The sequence below is a fragment of the Corticium candelabrum genome, chromosome 12 (assembly GCF_963422355.1).
Source record: "Corticium candelabrum chromosome 12, ooCorCand1.1, whole genome shotgun sequence".
In the NCBI taxonomy this organism is placed as follows: Eukaryota; Metazoa; Porifera; class Homoscleromorpha; order Homosclerophorida; family Plakinidae; genus Corticium; species Corticium candelabrum.
Window position 1 is genome coordinate 687,501 of NC_085096.1, and position 17,500 is coordinate 705,000.

The 17,500-nt window shown below is 40.3% G+C and overlaps 4 protein-coding genes across 4 annotated transcripts in view; 1 reads left to right on the forward strand and 3 right to left on the reverse strand.

The window, feature by feature from the left end:
- Positions 1-180, reverse strand: part of LOC134187984 (uncharacterized) — a 3,284-nt gene extending 3,104 nt beyond the window's left edge. Inside the window, exon 1 of the mRNA XM_062656169.1 lies at positions 1-180. This exon is cut by the window's left edge and continues 324 nt beyond it. Coding sequence (XP_062512153.1) covers positions 1-151 — 151 coding nt within the window. The 5' untranslated portion in view covers positions 152-180.
- Positions 181-955: 775 nt separating this feature from the next.
- On the reverse strand, positions 956-3,337 carry LOC134188262 (uncharacterized). The gene is made up of 7 exons (XM_062656458.1): positions 3,116-3,337; positions 2,641-2,895; positions 2,213-2,396; positions 1,982-2,144; positions 1,707-1,830; positions 1,431-1,650; positions 956-1,365 (listed from the first exon to the last, which is right to left on the reverse strand). Exons 1-7 carry the CDS (start codon positions 3,335-3,337, stop codon positions 1,343-1,345), a joined length of 1,191 nt encoding a protein of 396 aa, XP_062512442.1. The 3' UTR covers positions 956-1,342.
- Positions 3,338-9,397: 6,060 nt separating this feature from the next.
- LOC134187974 (uncharacterized) lies at positions 9,398-16,154 on the forward strand. Its single transcript, XM_062656159.1, has 11 exons — positions 9,398-9,550; positions 10,583-10,744; positions 10,839-11,046; positions 11,134-11,253; positions 11,409-11,788; positions 13,435-13,689; positions 13,756-13,939; positions 14,608-14,773; positions 15,180-15,303; positions 15,443-15,658; positions 15,725-16,154. The coding sequence occupies exons 2-11, from the start codon at positions 10,583-10,585 to the stop codon at positions 15,962-15,964; spliced, it is 2,055 nt and encodes a 684-aa protein (XP_062512143.1). The 5' UTR covers positions 9,398-9,550; the 3' UTR covers positions 15,965-16,154.
- Positions 16,155-16,982: 828 nt separating this feature from the next.
- The window catches only part of LOC134188263 (uncharacterized), a 4,904-nt gene continuing 4,386 nt past the window's right edge, over positions 16,983-17,500 (reverse strand). The window contains exons 10-11 of the mRNA XM_062656459.1: positions 17,468-17,500; positions 16,983-17,405 (exon numbers count right to left, since the gene is read on the reverse strand). The exon at positions 17,468-17,500 is cut by the window's right edge and continues 183 nt beyond it. Coding sequence (XP_062512443.1) covers positions 17,166-17,405; positions 17,468-17,500 — 273 coding nt within the window. The 3' untranslated portion in view covers positions 16,983-17,165. The remainder of the gene's footprint in view (positions 17,406-17,467) is intronic.

The window sequence follows — 17,500 nt, forward strand, 5'->3', positions numbered from 1 at the left end:
CCCTCATTTCTCTCAGCGTTTCCATTTCTCTCATCGAAATGACGTCTGCGGAAAAGAGCAGGCCCAAGTAGTTGGAGATCATGAGTTCGTTGACGAGATACTCATAATGATGCTTTAGGCGTCTTCTCAGCGAAGGATCACGAGCAGACATGAGAGGAACGAGTTTGTGCCCAACGTGGGTGTGGTTACGTGAAATCCCGTATGTACGCGACAATTATCGCGTACCCAGACCGTTGTTAGAAACTGACGTCAAGCTGTCACATGAATGTTGGACAACTATACCAACATTTGACTACATGCAATGATGCCTCAAAAAAATTTTGTCTAGAGGACACTGAAAGAGCGGGTTTCTGAATTAAAGTTTTGCGCTTGCATATTTAACTGGTTAATATAAATATTGTAAGTATATGCATACATTACAAATTTTGTGCTAATAAAAGTTTTAACGGAGAGGCAGATATTTTTAACAGTTTTATAAAAAGTTTAATATAATAAATTAAAAATTGAAATTGACGTTCTTTTACCGAGATAATTAAAGAAAGGAGACATTGCAGAGTTCTCTGTTTCTGACCGTCGTATAGGACATCAGGTATGATGGTTTTACCATGGGGCATGCAGCTGGATACAATCAAGAAAAAATTGTTTGGTACGATGTGAGTTAGCGGTATCGTGACGTCACTGTGTTCCGGACATAGAGCGTGTCGATCACGCACTAAAAAGTTTTTGCCCTAGTCTGATTAGTTGTTAGTCTAGAGCACGGGCAGGGTACATGCTTTAGATTGTACTTACGATTTGGATATCACGATGTATGCGGTATCCGCTCCGATGCTAAGAAACAAGAATTAATTAAATGTATGCACGTGCATGCATGCAGTGAGTTCACACGCATGTTAGAAACCTTTATCTTCAAACAACGCATACTAAAGGAAATGAGTGAACAGAATGCTTTGCCAGTTATCTGTATTCGCGCTTTCAAATGCTAGAAGTGCATTACAACTAGAAATAGGCTCTAACGCTTCCGTAAGTTTGTCAACAGCTTTTGCATGCGTATCAGTCTGCACTGTTTATCCTTGCCGTCTTCAGGAAATATTGAAGAGATTACGACAAGCTGCACCACCTCTCTCTCCAGTTACGGTGACGTTGCACTTCAACGGGCGTTTTTGGAAAGAAAATCTCTTCGAGGAATTGATTGAAAAACAGCTTCTTTTTCATATCGACTTTAGTACCAAGGTGATGCAAAAACTTCCTCATATTCTCTCCATTGTTGGTCCACAGGTAAGTCGTCAAGTCGGGCATTGCGTCCACCTCTTTGGCCCAATGGATCAGTGGATACACGTTTTTCCTACCTCCAATCTTGCTCCATCCCTATGTACAAGAAACGTCAAATTTAAGTGTGACTTCAAATTTTATTATCAGACAAGCGAGTTTACAGTGGCAATTGCTCGAGTGAAGTCGTGCCAGTCTCGATTGTCTGCGAACCAGACTAAGGACTTCGATGTAAGCCGTCTTCACCTCTTTGTTTGGAGAATGTTGACCGACAACTGCCGGACATAAGAGGCTCTTACTCTCACCCATGAACCTCATTTCCATACAAACATTCATGGGAAAGTTGCCCTGTCGAGCACGCCTTTCAATTTCATCTATCACGACCTGTAGACACGAAACCTAATGATTATGATTCGTCGTTTTGAAAGGAAAGCATTTACCTTGCAGGCTTCAACAATATTGCTATAATCGTGGTCAACAACAAAGGCAAACTCCATGTCATGCACTGGAGCCCAATGAACAAACTTCCTGAAATGAATGGCGTCGGGTAGCTGAACACAAATCCTAATAACAAATAATGATTTAGTAGTCAAATAACCAGCTATCATGTAATAATCTATACATTTAACTAACTAACTTATGATTTCAATTTAACTTTAGATATAACGGCTACACCGTCAATGCATTATGAACTTACTGCACGTGCTATACTAACTTCGAAGGTTGCAGTTTCACAACATGGCTGTTCAAGCAGCAGAAGTAAGGATTAAGATTTGGCGCGGCGTCAAGCAAAGGCGTAATTGCCTTCAAGCCCAATTCTCCCAATGCGTCATTAAACTTGTGTCTGAAGTGAAACAGGCACTTTTCGGTTTTACCTCCTACACATTTCAACAATAAATAGTCAACTAATGCGTCCATGCAAATTTGAAAGATTGAATTGCTTGACCAGATTTGTCATTCGTTAGTCGAAGCCAGCAATCATCTTGGAGTGGATCCCACTTGTCCAAGTTTGGAGTGGGTAATTTGAGGAAGTCTTCTTTCTTTATTTTCAGCAGTTCCTTGATGTTGTGGAGTATGCTGTTGTACGGAAACCAAAAGATTTCTGTTGACCAGTTGCTTTCTGCAAGATGCTATAATGTGAAAAGAATCGATATATCATATTATGTACTGTGCTACACACACACACACACACACACACACACACACACACACACACACACACACACACACACACACACACACACACACACACACACACACACTCACGCACCAAGCACGTACGCACTCACACACCAAGCACGCACGCACTCACGCACCAAGCACGTAGGCACGCACACACGAGTACAAGCGCGTATATAGTAATTACTAACGCACTTTGAGCTTGCTGCTGTTAGTCAAAGTATCCTTCACAGAATGATATTCGTTGTGAGTTTCTACAGTGATCTTATTCTGTTTAACTGCGAGAGTCATTTTGTAGACAAACCCAAACAGTCCCAGATTTGTAGTGACTGCATTCATGAACTCTTCCCCGTCGTCAGCTCTACTGTAAGTGACCAAGTCACCCTTGTCATTGACCACTTCTAGCTTGACAACCAAGTCAGGTAAAGCAGGGCAACCACGGCCAACGCCCTACAAAATAACAATTATTGACTACTACTAACCAGCTGACCATATTACAACGCACTTGTGTGTGTGTGTGTGTGTGTGTGTGTGTGTGTGTGTGTGTGTGTGTGTGTGTGTGTGTGTGTGTTTGTGCGTTGTGACGTTGTAGGCGTGTGTGAATACAACTGTGAGTGAGACAATTGGGTATGGTGTGTGCACGCATGCATGCTTGTACACAAACACATACGTGACACCCAGTGTTGACTGTTCCTCCATAAGTCACAGAGTCAATAATAACATTAGAGAGAATAGTGAACTCATCCTTCAGTTGCCTCTTCTTGACTTCTACCATAGTAACGTTTGCCATAATGGTCACTTCAGTTTTGTCTGCATTTAGAACCACTTTTTCCTCATCAGGACCCAAGTGCTCAGGATTGATCAGCAACTGATTTTCGTCTGCATACAACATGGACCAACTGTGTGCTGTTCCTCTCGAGCGCACTTTCATTCCTGCAACTGATGCTAACTTGATGGCGTGTTGTATGTGATCGATTCTTGTTGGGAAATAGACCAAGACGTTCTTGACTTGGACGTTGCCCGCCCAGTTCTTGAAAGGCTTCTTTTCACCTACCGACGCATATCCATGTAGTGCACGTGTACTATATGCAGTCAGACTATAGTTAGTAACAACAGTTGCAGACTTTTTTGTGCAAACATAAAACCAGGGCAGCTGTCAAAGTAAAAACATAAAATTTAATTTGCGACAATGTTTACAAACATGCATCTATGACTGTCTTTAGATATATGAAAACACTTTTAATCGTTCTAATTATTATAGCAAAATATTTTTAAAATTTCTAAAACAATCTTTGTTAGAATCTCTTTTTAGATTGTTGTCAGTCTGAGTACCATTGATATCTGAATCTGATGAAGATCATACAAAACGTTTTAGTTAGTCCATGCAGGAAACTATACCAATGAACAGCATGAGATTATTTCTCTCTCACTATCTAAATTACATCCAATAACAAATTTGAAGCAGTAATTGGTCAATTTACATGCTGTAGCAAAGAATCCGCAAAGCAAAAATAGATTACTGTTGGACATTGTCAAAAACTTGAAGTAAAAAACTTAGATCAACTGTACTTAGCTGTTTGTTTGTTTTTGAGGTGTCTATGTGTATGTGTGTGTTTGTATGTATATTTCTCTCATTTGTGAGAGGCTGTACCTGTTGGTACGAAGTGAAATATATTATTATTATTATTATTATTATTATTATATATAGGCATACTCACAGTTTGGAAGATTCTCTAGTTGTCTTCTGGCTTCGACTGGATCAGTGGGCAGTTGCTCTTTTACAATTTCTTTGGAAACAGATGCCATGACTTTTGGCTTGGATGGGTCGTTCAACAATGGTACTAAATATACACACAATCATTCATATGTACAATACCGTATATATGTGTGTGTGTGTGTGTGTGTGTGTGTGTGTGTGTGTGTGTGTGTGTGTGTGTGTGTGTGTGTGTGTGTGTGTGTGTGTGTGTGTGTGTGTGTGTGTGTGTGTGTATGTTACTGTTTATGTTACATATCAAAACGAAAACAAGATTCAAACTTATCATTCAACAAAATCACTTTAATAATATTGTAAAGTCTTGGATTCTTGAACGTAGTTGCTAATAGTATAATTTCTGTTAAAATTGGTAACTAGAATTTGTACCTCGAGATCTGAGAATAGTGCGGACGAGGCGTCCGTCGCCTTTTACTTCAGAAAACCACTTGTTGCAAGGAAACTCGGAGACAGTCCCCGAGCTGTCCTCAACAGTGACAGACTCCAAAAACCAGTTTTCATGTTCGCCAGACGATGGGTGACTTTCCACTCTTATAACATTGATCTCCCCTGCATCCGTCGGTTCGTTTTCAAGTTTGAAAACATCCTCCTGTAGACATGCAAACCGTTAGTTAATTAGAGTTAAGTACGCACTAACGGTGGTGACAGATAGAGATGCGCATTTACTTGTCCTGCGTGAAACAAGTGCTTCTGATCTTTTACCGAGTTGTTCTTGTCTAGCAAAGCCTCGATAACACAACCCTTTTTGCCATACAGAGAGATGAAGACTCTGGTGTCGTCAGCATCAGACTTCTCGCCAGTTACGACTCGAATAGTATACGTGAAAGACATCTAGAATTGTAGAAATTTAGGACTTGCAATATCAACGAATCAAATTATCTAAAAAAATTAGATCTAGACAACTGTCTCACATATGTGATAGTATACCCTCTAATGAGTTGGTCAAATGACTTTCTCAAGTCAACGTCACAAGATAGTGACAATGGCGGCGGAGTTGGCCGATAGGACGAAAGCCTAGAGTTCTCACGTTGAGAAACACTATAAATAGATTAGAACTTCCTCTCTAGCATCTCATCTCCCGCATTTCCATAATCATGCGTCTCCCACACAAGCACACAGAGGAAAGATGAGTGTGCAACCTTTCTCTGTCTAGTCGTCTAGAGACAAGCAAGGCACTATTATTCTACTATCTCGTTGCAACGCAACGAGCTAGGATGCATGTATGAAGTGTGCCTAGCTAGTTTGCACGGCCCCTCAGATAACAACAGAGTTTTCTACTGCTCGTTCTTGCTAGAAGGAAACAGACGATGCTTAGTAACTTCATGAATTGGAGCGATTATGCTGCGAGTGTGACGTACTGTGTCACACGTAGAGACAAGACGTCTGTATATTCTAAAAAAATTCGCTGCATGCACAAAGCCGGTGTACATCGTCCGACTCTGTCTTGTTCTGCAGCACTGTCAAACGAGAGAAATTAATATCTAGGTATTTAGCTAGACAAGACTGACACGACGGCCAGGTCTGCATGCATGGTAGGCTACTAGCTATATGTGCACGTAATTTCAAACACTAATCGCAGCAGAGCATGCAGTAGAGATCTTGAGTAATTTACAAAGACACTAGGGTAGAGCTACTTGCAACTGTTTCGTAAAAACACGCGACTGCATGGTTGCAAGAACTAGACTGATGAAAACTGCATGCATGTAGTCTAGACGGCAGCTGTAGCTGACCTTCCAAAGATTTAGAACTGTGAGTAGAGACTTTGGGTGGAAGTTCTGTTGCAGTTTCCAGCTAGACAAGAACTTTAGTACACCAGAATGCTCAAGACCAGCAGCTCGGTTGGCGAGAATACCGCACTCGGGTCAGCGGATGCTTACGTAAGATAAACATACCAGATTGCATTGTCTCCTGCTAAATACCACAGTGGGTTCAATCAGCTAACAAGAACGTCATTGATTATCATAGAATCTGTAGGAGGTGTATCAACCGGTTAGACAGGTTTTGCAGCTGCCACATCAATAAGATCAATAAGTAAATAAATAAATAAACAAATATATAAATAAACAAATAAATAAAAAATAAAAAATGAATAGATTAATAGATAAAAAAATAAACGAATAAATAAATAAATAAATAAATAAAAGTAAAAAATAAATAAATAAATAAATACATAAATACATAAATAAAAATAAGTAAATAAATAATACATAATAAATAAATAAATAAATAATAAATAGTAAATAAATAAATAAATAATAAATAAATAAATAAATAAATAAATAAATAAAGAAAGAAAGAAATAAATAATAAATAGTAAATAAATAAATAATAAATAAATAAATAAATAAATAAATAAATAAATAAATAAATAAATAAATAAATAAATAAATAAATAAATAAATAAATAAATAAATAAATAAATAAATAAATAAATAAATAAATAAATAAATAAATAAATAAATAAATAAATAAATAAATAAATAAATAAATAAATAAATAAATAAATAAATAAATAAATAAATAAATAAATAAATAAATAAATAATAAATAGTAAATAAATAAATAAATAATAAATAAATAAATAAATAAATAAATAAATAAATAAATAAATAAATAAATAAATAAATAAATAAATAAATAAATAAATAAATAAATAAATAAATAAATAAATAAATAAATAAATAAATAAATAAATAAATAAATAAATAAATACATAAATAGAAATAAGTAAATAAATAAATAAATACATAGATAGATAGATAAATAATAAATAAATAAATAAATAGATAATTAAACAAACATAAATTAATAAACAAAAATAAATAAAGAAAGAAAAAATAAATAAATAAATAGAAATTAATGAAATGCAGCCATTACACATACGGGACTTCATCAATAAATGTATTAATTTTGACTCACTGTTTGCTTGTTTGTTTGTTTATTTGTTAATTAATTTGTATTGCAAATAGTAATTAGAAATCTTAACTCGCAAAACTAAGAGAACTAGTTGTGATAGTTACAATGAAATTCTTTTTAGTTAATTAACTAAAACTCTAGAAACTTTAAGTTTATTTATTATACTTTAATTTTTTAACTTGTAAATATGAGACAACAAGGCAAGTACAAACTCCTCAGCTGCATGCACTGTACTCGCATGATTATTACCCCAGTGCTCAAGTAAGCCCCCACCCTCAACTTTGTCCAAGGCTCTAAGATTTAAAGTGATTAATTCGTGACGTTTTACATCTATCTACTATAATAGACTAAGGGCGCGTTTCTTTATTCTCTTCTGCCTCTTCTGGAAGAGTCTTCCACCTCTTCCGGAAGAGCTGTCTGAAAGAGTAGGCGAAGACGGAAGAGGTTCGAATAAAGAAACGTTCGATACGGAAGATGTGGCACATGCTCTAGTGTCAATGGACGATTTTCGTGTCGAACTGGCAGGAGTGGTAGCAGAAGTGATGTTGACGCTTCTTTCTGATGACGAAATGAGAATTTTTCATCTGGAGAGCTTGAAGAAGTTGTGGCCTCTCTAGTATGTCTCTAGTGGGTGAAGAGAGCGTAGCCAAAACTCACGTATATACTTGGGTAAATTGTAAGGGTTAGACGTCAGTTGATAACGCAGAATTTGCAAAGTTGAATGTCATGGTACGCGTTACGGCCAACAAATTCCCCGCGGAATGTCACGTGCCTGCAACCCAAACTACGCACGCGCTAACTAAGCCAAACGAAAAAGAAACACAGCAAAGTTTATTCCGCCACTTCTCGACCTCTTCTCTTCCAGCTCTTCTGCTCCTCTTCTGGAAGAGGCGGAAGAGTCTTCCGATATCTCTGACCACTTAGCCTCGTACCAGACCCTTTCGCGCCGTCGTGCCCGGTTCCCGTATAACACGACAACGTCGGAGAGGGTCTGGGATCATACCGCCTACCTTCTTCACTTAGTGTCACCCCACGTCATCTAAGTGTCACCCCACGTCACCAATGTCAACACTCTCCTGCTCTTATTTAATTATGAAGCTATCCTTCCATCAAAGTTATGCAAGCTGTGATATCCGATTGCATACATTCACTGTTTACATTTCGTTTCTGTACAGCTGCACGAGAAGAGACCCATCTTGTCGCATGAAAAGAGATTCATTCACAGAGGGAGCTCGATCCTGAGTTCGATCTACGTTATCTGAAGCTGTGACGTCCAATGTGATTCGATCAGCAGTCTAGGTAGCTTGGACTAGGGATGCACTAGTCGCCGCTCTATTACTGTGCTAGGCTACGAGAACGATACAAATCGGGAAGCTCGAGTACGATTCGGGAACATTTGGAGCCTGGCAGAGCGTGCCGTCAGACACGGTGTTGACTTCCGCTCTAAAGTCTCTTGGAGAGGAAGTCCTCCTTCTCAGAGAGGTTGGCAAATACGTAGAGCTTGTGTAGAGACAGGATACCAACACGGAAAGGAAACAAGTAGAGTACGAATGGAAGGTCAAGTCTGTTGCAAGACATTCCGTGTGACACATGAGAATAACTATTAGACTAATCGTAGTAGTAGCCTGAGGCTTGGTGACATACGAGCTAGTTTGATCATTTAATAGCATAAACGGTAGGCGGTATGATCCCAGACCCTCTCAGGCGTTGTCGTGTTATACGGGAACCGGGCACGACGGCGCGAGAGGGTCTGGTACGAGTCTATGACCACTCTTCTGACCCCTCCTCCGATACTAAAGAAACGAAGCAGAATCTCTTCTGCCTCTTCGGAAGAGGCAGAAGAAAATAAAGAAACGCGCCCTAAACGTTTTAAAGAATTAATCCAGTATTGACCTACATTTACAACAGTTTTAATTATGAAATTTCGTGCAATGCAATGCAAGAGTAACTTAGAGTTGATCTGTGACGATCGAGTTGATTACAACTCCGGCGTTGACCATGAATCTGACTGTCTGTGATGGTTCCATCCTATAGATGGGGCAGAACTATTACAATCACCGCACGTGACAGCTAATTCGATATTATCGAGGTATCCGGTGATTCGACGATCGTAAAGTAACATAATATGGCATACCATTTGTGTTAAAATTAGACAATGAGATGAGGCGATGAGACAATGAGAAGAGGCGATGCGGTCGTGTCTCATCACCTCATCTCATTGTCTCATCACATGATCTCATCGCCTCATCTAATTATCTAATTTTGAGAAAAATAGCACGACATATTGGTTGAATTACAAAGTTTGTCGCATTTCAGCACGAGGCGACGTACAGTATCGACAGCTTTGCCGTTCTCGAGCACTAGACGCCGTTCATCGTCTCAGCGTGTCTACAATTGAAAGCTGCAACACGATCACAGGTAATCATTCTGTATATTGTCTGTATGTTACATGTCACTGTACTTGTCGTGTAGTTGACTGCATGTAGTCTACTGCTGCATGCATGCACGACACTTGTATATTCTAGTATAGATGTTTTTGAGAAAACTGCGTGCACTGTGAGAACGCATGCAGTTAGGTGCTGCAGCAGCTGTGCTCTGTCGTCTGACCGGATATAGCTAACCTCTGACGTATGTTAACTACTGCAGTCAGCTGACGTACGTTTCTCGAATTACGAACTAGAGGAAGATGAGGAAGTTTTTAGACAAAGCTGTGTAGACGGCTGAAAGTGTTGAGAGTCTTACTCCAAGCATGCAACAGTGCCTGCTTCCCTCGCACACCGAATGACTTTCAAAGACGTCTAGAGGTTCTTTGTAATACATATAATCAGCTATTGCAATGCCGTTGACTATAATATGTGGTCCTCCATTGACGTTTTGTCGTCGGCTAGATGTACAAGGTGCTAATGTCTCACATTCACGATGAAGGCAAAACACTAAAACATTTTTGTAAACAAGCAAGCATGGCAATTGATCGAAGCTCTGGGAATCTCAAACAATAACTCATCGTCTTATCGCATTGTCTCATCGCTTCATGTCATAGTGTTTATTTTGACACAAATGGCACGCCATACTATGCCTTCTCGTTGAGAGTCTCAATAATTATTAGAGCGGCAGTTTTGTGCAGGACGATCGTAAGAGATACTCTAATGTGGTTATAGCAAATTAGTCTGCTTTGCAAGTCGATGTCCTGCATTTAATTGACTACCTCCAAAAAGGCTGTAAGAGTCTAGAAGCCCACGCCTCCTTTTTGCTGCATAAATGAAGATTTTTACATTTTGACATATAAGTTTTTCTAGCTGCTGCATACTTTTCTGTGCGTTATTTGAGAAGAAGCAACCTCCCTACAAACACGTGCAAAGAAAGATTGAATTGCACCGTCACAACAAACTATACCACTAAAGTCAAGTTTAATATAATTCAATTGTTAACTTAATTGTATTGCAATTTTAGATGGCTTTCACTATACAATTGCATACTGGAGAGAGATCTAGAGCAGATGATGTTGAAGTTCTTATCTCATTGTATGGTCGAGAGGAAGATGTTCAGGATATCTTGTTAGACAGAAAGAATTCTGTAAAGAAGGACCAGCCACACTTGTTTCATGCAGGACAAGTACGTAGATCATATGAGCCGCAGATTGTCCACCCACATACACTACAGTATGTAACTGTAGGTATGTCTTACCGTATGACATGTATCTGTATAGGTAGATGAATTCAAAGTAGAGCACAAACCGATAGGAGACATCAATGTCATAAGAGTGGAGATTCGTCCTTCTTCTGTCGATCAAGAAGACTGGTTCTTGGAGTTTGCTTCCGTTCAGCATGATTCGGGTACTATCTACACGTTCCCTTGCAACAAGTGGTTCTCACAAGTAAAAGGTGACGGACGCACTGTCCGTAACCTTCTCAGAGGTACAGTACAGCTAGTAATTTAGGGATTAGCGAGTCATACTGATGCATTAGTTAAGTTAAACGTGCATGCTTCTCTGTCTTCTCTAGGACCGTTGCCGGAAGATCCACGTAAAGACGCTTGGTCTGCGTCACATTTCTACAACAAGATTTTGAAACAGCCACTACCTACGAGTGCAGAAGTAGCCAGAAAAAGACTGGACGAAATATGTGAGTGTCTCTCACATCTTCAAATAGTGCATGCAACATTCTTCTGATGTGATTTGTGCAAGCTTAATCGAATCCGCAGTAATACAAATATTAAAATAAATTATTCAATGTTGGCAAAATAGTTTGATTGCTACTGTTTGCATGTTTTTTGCTAGGCGAAATAATTCGTTTCAAGAACTGGGGCGGTACCGTCCGCGTGAAAAGAGTCCGTGTCTTCTTCCCAACTGCTGTAGAGCAAGTCGCAGATGTCATCAAGTTGGCATCGATTGCGGGATTGAAAGTACGCTCGACAGGCAGTACACACAGTTGGTCCATGTTGTATGCAGATATTGATCAAGTTCTCATCAATCCCGAGAATATGGGACCCAAAGACGAGAAGGTTGTTCTGAATGAGGATCGTACGCAAGTGACGATTATGACAAACGCCACGACTCTGGAGCTCAAACGAAAACAGCTACGTGAAGACTTTAACATCATGTCAAACGTTATTCTTGACTCGGTCACTTATGGCGGAACCGTCAACACTGGATGTCACGTAAGTTTACACACACACACACGCGCGCGCGCGCGCGCGCGCGCACTCCTCCTGTCTTCTTTTCAAAAGTTACCGTAAAACGGTCACGCTTGTCTCCAAGGGGCAAGAAATCTAATAAATGGATATTGTGCTTGCTAGACTTCTAAACATATGTGAACTGTCCAGCCTCCTTTACTTCTGAACCATTTGAAACAATTTGAACATTGGATTGCACCTTGCTGCTCCCTTATAGGTTTCCTTCTTTCTTTCATACACTTGTGTCTCGCCTTATCACTTTGTCTTCTAAAGGTCCCAGAGCACACCTCACACATCACATCCCTGACTGCAACCGGAGCACGTGTCCCCATTCTCTATCTTCAACGTTCCAAACCATCGCCTGTTCTTGAACTCACAGCCTCATTATACAATTCCTCTTCTGATACTTCAACAATGTCTTTAAAGTCTCTTCTCGTCATATCTCTCCATCTCTTCTTTGGATCACATATGGGGCTGGGCTGAGGCAAACAACCAAATAAGGTTGATTTTGGTATTCTACGGTCTGGCATCCTAGCTAGGTGTCCCAACCATTCCAACCTTTTCCTCTTCACTTTCTCAGATACAGTCTTCTCGTCTCCCCACCTCCTCCTCACTTCTGCCATTGTGATGTGCTTAGACCATTGTTGCCTGTTGGAAATGCTCAAGATACTTCTAATGCATCGATGGCGAAAGGTGTTCAACTTCTTCTCCTGCTTTCTGAGAAGGATCCAACATTCTGCTCCCTAAACAGCACAGACATAACACACGCATTGTAAATTAGTCTCGTTGTTGATATCTTTAGGTGTTTATCAATAAAGACAGCCTTTCTTGAAGTCTCAAATCCCTTGACGCTTGAGCTATCCTTTTGTCTGCCTCCACAGTCATTCGCCCAGAACTGGTAATGACAGATCCAAGCTAAGAAAACGCATTTACCATCTCAATGTCCCCTCCCTCAAGCGCAACAGGCGTTCGATCATTTTCCTCAACCAGCCTTCTTGTTATCATGTGTTTGGTCTTGGAAATGCTAACAGTCAACGCAAAATCTCTGTTTGTTTGTTCGTACTCCATTGCTGCCTTCTCTGCACCTGATCTTGATGATGAAAGAAGAGCTGCATCATCAGCAAATTGACACTCTGTTTTCTTCCTCTCACAAGCGTTCATAGTATACCTCCCGAACGATAATTTCTTGTCCTGGTTGTACTTGATCGTAATGCCCACTTCTTCAGTATTCTCTACCCTAACCAACCACCTCTTCACAGCTAATCATGTGTACAAGTTGAACAACACTAGAACAATACAACAACTTTAATTGTCTCAAACCATTTTGAACCTCAATCTCCTCTAATATTGTTCCATCCAAACGAATTTTTTGCTTTCGTGTCTTGATGAAAAGACGCGATTAGCTTGATTGTCTCTTTAGGCACGCCACACACACACACACACACACACACACACACACACACACACACACACACACACAAACAAACAAAAAACAAACATACACACATGCACACATTTAAACAAACAAACAAACAAACAAACAAACAAACATATACACACATGCACACATACAAACAAACAAACACACCATTTTTTGCAACGTAATACAAAATTAGTTGTTTACTATACAGGGTGTTGGCAAAGGTTGTCCAGCCTTACCTGATATGGTAGACAGTCTAGAGCTGGTCAATGATCAGGGATGGTTGGTCACTTACAGTAAAGCCAACGACGGAGAAGACTTCATGAAGGCAGTCTCAACAAATCTTGGACTGTTCGGTTTTGTTTACAAAATGACACTGGACGTTGAACCGAGACAAGTGATCGTCAAAACTGAAAACGTATTCCAATCTGTGAGAGACGTTCTGACCGATGCCAGCAAACTTAAAGTATCCGTCACTGCAAATGTTTCATTCAGGTTTGAATATCAACATATTGTTGTATTTGTCTTCTAGACACTTGCAGAGGCCAACTGGTCGACGGAAATATTTTGGTTTCCGTATAACACTATGGTCGAGATTGGAAACAGGCTGAGGGGAATGACAAAGAAAGAATTTGAACAGTTGCCTGCTCCAAAGGCAGAAGAGTGGGACCCACTCAACGACGATTGCTGGATACGGCTGGTCAACGAAGACACTGGTTATTTAATTAATCAATTTGTACACACTCATTTACACATGTACGCGCGCGCACACACACACACCTTCTCTTCCTCCCATATTGCTTCCGTCTAAACAGACACGCTACCCTCTGAGTGGGGACAAAGACGAAGTCATAAAAAAAGTTTTTCCATGAATATTGACGCATTTGTGTATTGCATAGCCTTTTTTTGCTTCGAAAGTACTTCTTACATGTCTGGCATTCAATGGCTCCTCTTTGCTTATATATAGGTTTTTCTCTTTCAGCAATGCATTTGTGTCTCTTCAAGTCATTAGCTAATGCGTCTAAAACCTCTGTGGCATTTAGGGCAGAAAACAGTTTGTTAGTCAACATTGCCAGATGACACTTGAGTACACTTCAGACAGGCATAGTAATGGTCTCTCCAGGCAGATCTTGATTTATTTGCTAAGTCATACCAACATGTTTTTTGAATGTTCCGATCATTTAGGTCTTCCTAATTATGTCTTTCCACCGTTTCTTAGGGCCACCTTGTGAACATTTTCTGATAACCGCCCAAAGAAGCACATCTTGAGAATTCACACACATACACACACACACACACACACACACACACACACACACACACACACACAAACACACACACATCTGATGCAAGAACAATCTTTGAGTTTTGTCTGATTGTTTAGAAGACAACACACCAGAAGACTGCAGATTTTACTTCGCACAAGCCTTGACAGACATGGTGCAACATCTGAGCATGAAGATAATTACTCCACTGCTATCCCTATTTCCACAGCTCAATCCTTACTTCTGCCACATCGGCAACCTTGTGCTCAAAACACAACCTGCAGTGTACGTTTAGCGAAGTTGTGGCCAAATCATATCCTATAATTAGCGTGCTTTAAGGCTTTTACCAGCACGAGGGGCGGAGTTTTCGTTCGAGGCGATAAATTATTTATATCATGGTCACGTGATATGTAAAGTTAACTTAATTAAGTGAGAGTGCGATAATAACCGGAAGTAACTTATTGCACTCTTGCCGTGCATGTCATATACACCACCTCAATTCGGGCTCGTGACTGGTCGCAAGTCGCGTGACCATGACGTTAAGATGTGTGTATACACAATTTTACACTGTGACAAACGACTTGTTGGATTGAAATTTTAAATCGTTTAATTATAATTATTGGGGATAAAATGTATGACTAAGTGGCTGTTCGTGTAATTAATTAATTAATTAATATTGATTTGTCTCTAGGCTTTACCAACAACTGCCCCATGCTATTCACTACAGGAAGTTTATCAATTGGGCTCCAGTGCGTGACATGGAGTTTGCATTTGTGATCGACGACGATTATGAAAACATTGTTGAAGCTTGTCAAGTTAGTAATTGTGCTAGCCTCGGCCTCCCAGACTCGTGTAGTGCAATTAAAATTTAATTGGCATTACACGGGTCTGGAAAGCCGAGGCTAAATTGTAACACTATATTCAATTTTTTTTAAATTACGCGTTTGCGTCTAGGTTGTGGTGACAAAGATACAGGAGCGCGCGTTACGAGGCAGCTTTCCCATGAATATTTGCTTGGAAATGAGGTTCATGAGTGAAAGCACCAGTCTGCTATGTCCGGCCGTGGTCGGGCAGAGCTCTCCAAACAGTGAACTAAAGACGGCTTACATTGAAATTCTGAGTCTCGTTTACACTAAAGAGTGGGACGAGTTCTGTGAAGAAGTCGCCGTTGTAAACTGCATAGATAGATATTGATCTAGAGTAACAAATAGTGACAATCATGTATTTGATTTGTAGGCATGGAGTCAGATTGGCGGGAAACAGAACGTCAAACCGCTTATCCACTGGGCCAAGGAAATGGACGCCTTGCCAGACTTGCCTGCATATATTTGGGCCAACAACGGAACGAGAATGCAAGAGTTTCTGACGCATCTTGGTTCTAAAGTTGATCTGGAGAAAAAGCTGTTCTTCAACCAGTTTCTCGATGGTATCTTCTTTCCTCCTCCAGAGATGGTTCCACCATCGTCTAGACGATGAAAACAGTGACTTTCGTGACCGACTCGAACGGTTGTTGCAGTGTGCACTTCAAGTTTGCATTGTGTATGCTTTCTGTAGGTGCATGTAGTTTGTTGCGTTTCGTATTGTTGGCATGGAAAACGTGTGGTAGTCTGTTACGGTACACAAAGCTGTTTTCAGAATAAACGTTGTCGTTCAGTTACCGCGCAAATTCTGTTTCAATTTCAAAGCGAGAAATGAAGAGGATTGTGAGAGTATATCTAGACTGCATTCCGTATACACGTGCAAATGTACATGCTTGAAGTATACGTAGACGTTAGGAGAGAAGTCGACCCGCATAATGTCTATCGTCGCTGCAGCAGCTGGCAAAGAAACTCAAGTCGAGCCTGCAAATCCAAATGACTTAGCTAACTTTGTATGCTGAAGACAACAAAGAAGCACACCATCCAACAGTCTTGATTGACGCTGCAGCATCAATGGATCGACCTCCAAAAGACTTTCACTTTTTCTTGCTCGAGTAATTTAATCAATGTCCGGGCGAAATCGTTATTTTCGATATCTGGCAATGACTGGCAAACCATGGGTGGCCTGCGTACTCAGAATTTCAGAATGGTGGTTACTGTATCCCCGTGTATCCTTTGGAAACATGCAGATCAACTCGGTCAACTTGTCACACATAGATTGTATTTGTTTTCCATTTGTGAACCCCCCTCCCCCCCTCAGCACACCCGAGCTACGCCACTGACGTATTGCCACCTTCGTCGCGTGTATATGGACAGGGTATATACTCAGAAACTTTATAAATACAATGATGCCCTAGCTGTCGTTCGCAAGCGAGGAGAACAAGCAGAAGTCGAATGCAACTTCCTTTTTAATATGTTGGATAGATGGCTAGCTTAGACGCGCAGTCAAATCAATTAACGTCTACGTATACTTCAAGCATGCACATTTGCACGTGCATACGGAATGCAGTCTAGATATACTCTCACAATCCTCTTCATTTCTCGCTTTGAAATCGCTCCACAAACAGAATTTGCACGGTAACTGCACGACAACGTTTATTCTGAAAACAGCTTTGTGTACCGTAACAGACTACCACACGTTTTCCATGCCAGCAATGCGAAACGCAACAAACTACATGCACCTACAGAAAGCATACACAATGCAAACTTGAAGTGCACACTGCAACAACCGTTCAAGTCGGTCTCGAAGGTCACTGTTTTCATCGTCTAGACGATGGCGGCAGCATCTCTGGAGGAGGAAAGAAGATACCATCGAGAAACTGGTTGAAGAACAGCTTTTTCTCCAGATCAACTTTAGAACCAAGATGAGTCAGAAACTCTTGCATTCTCGTTCCGTTATTGGCCCATAGATATGCAGGCAAGTCTGGCAAGGCGTCCATTTCCTTGGCCCAGTGGATAAGCGGTTTGACGTTCTGTTTCCCGCCAATCTGACTCCATGCCTACAAACCAAATACATGATTGTCACTATTTGCTACTCTAAATCAATATCTATGCAGTTTACGACGGCGACTTCTTCACAGAACTCGTCCCACTC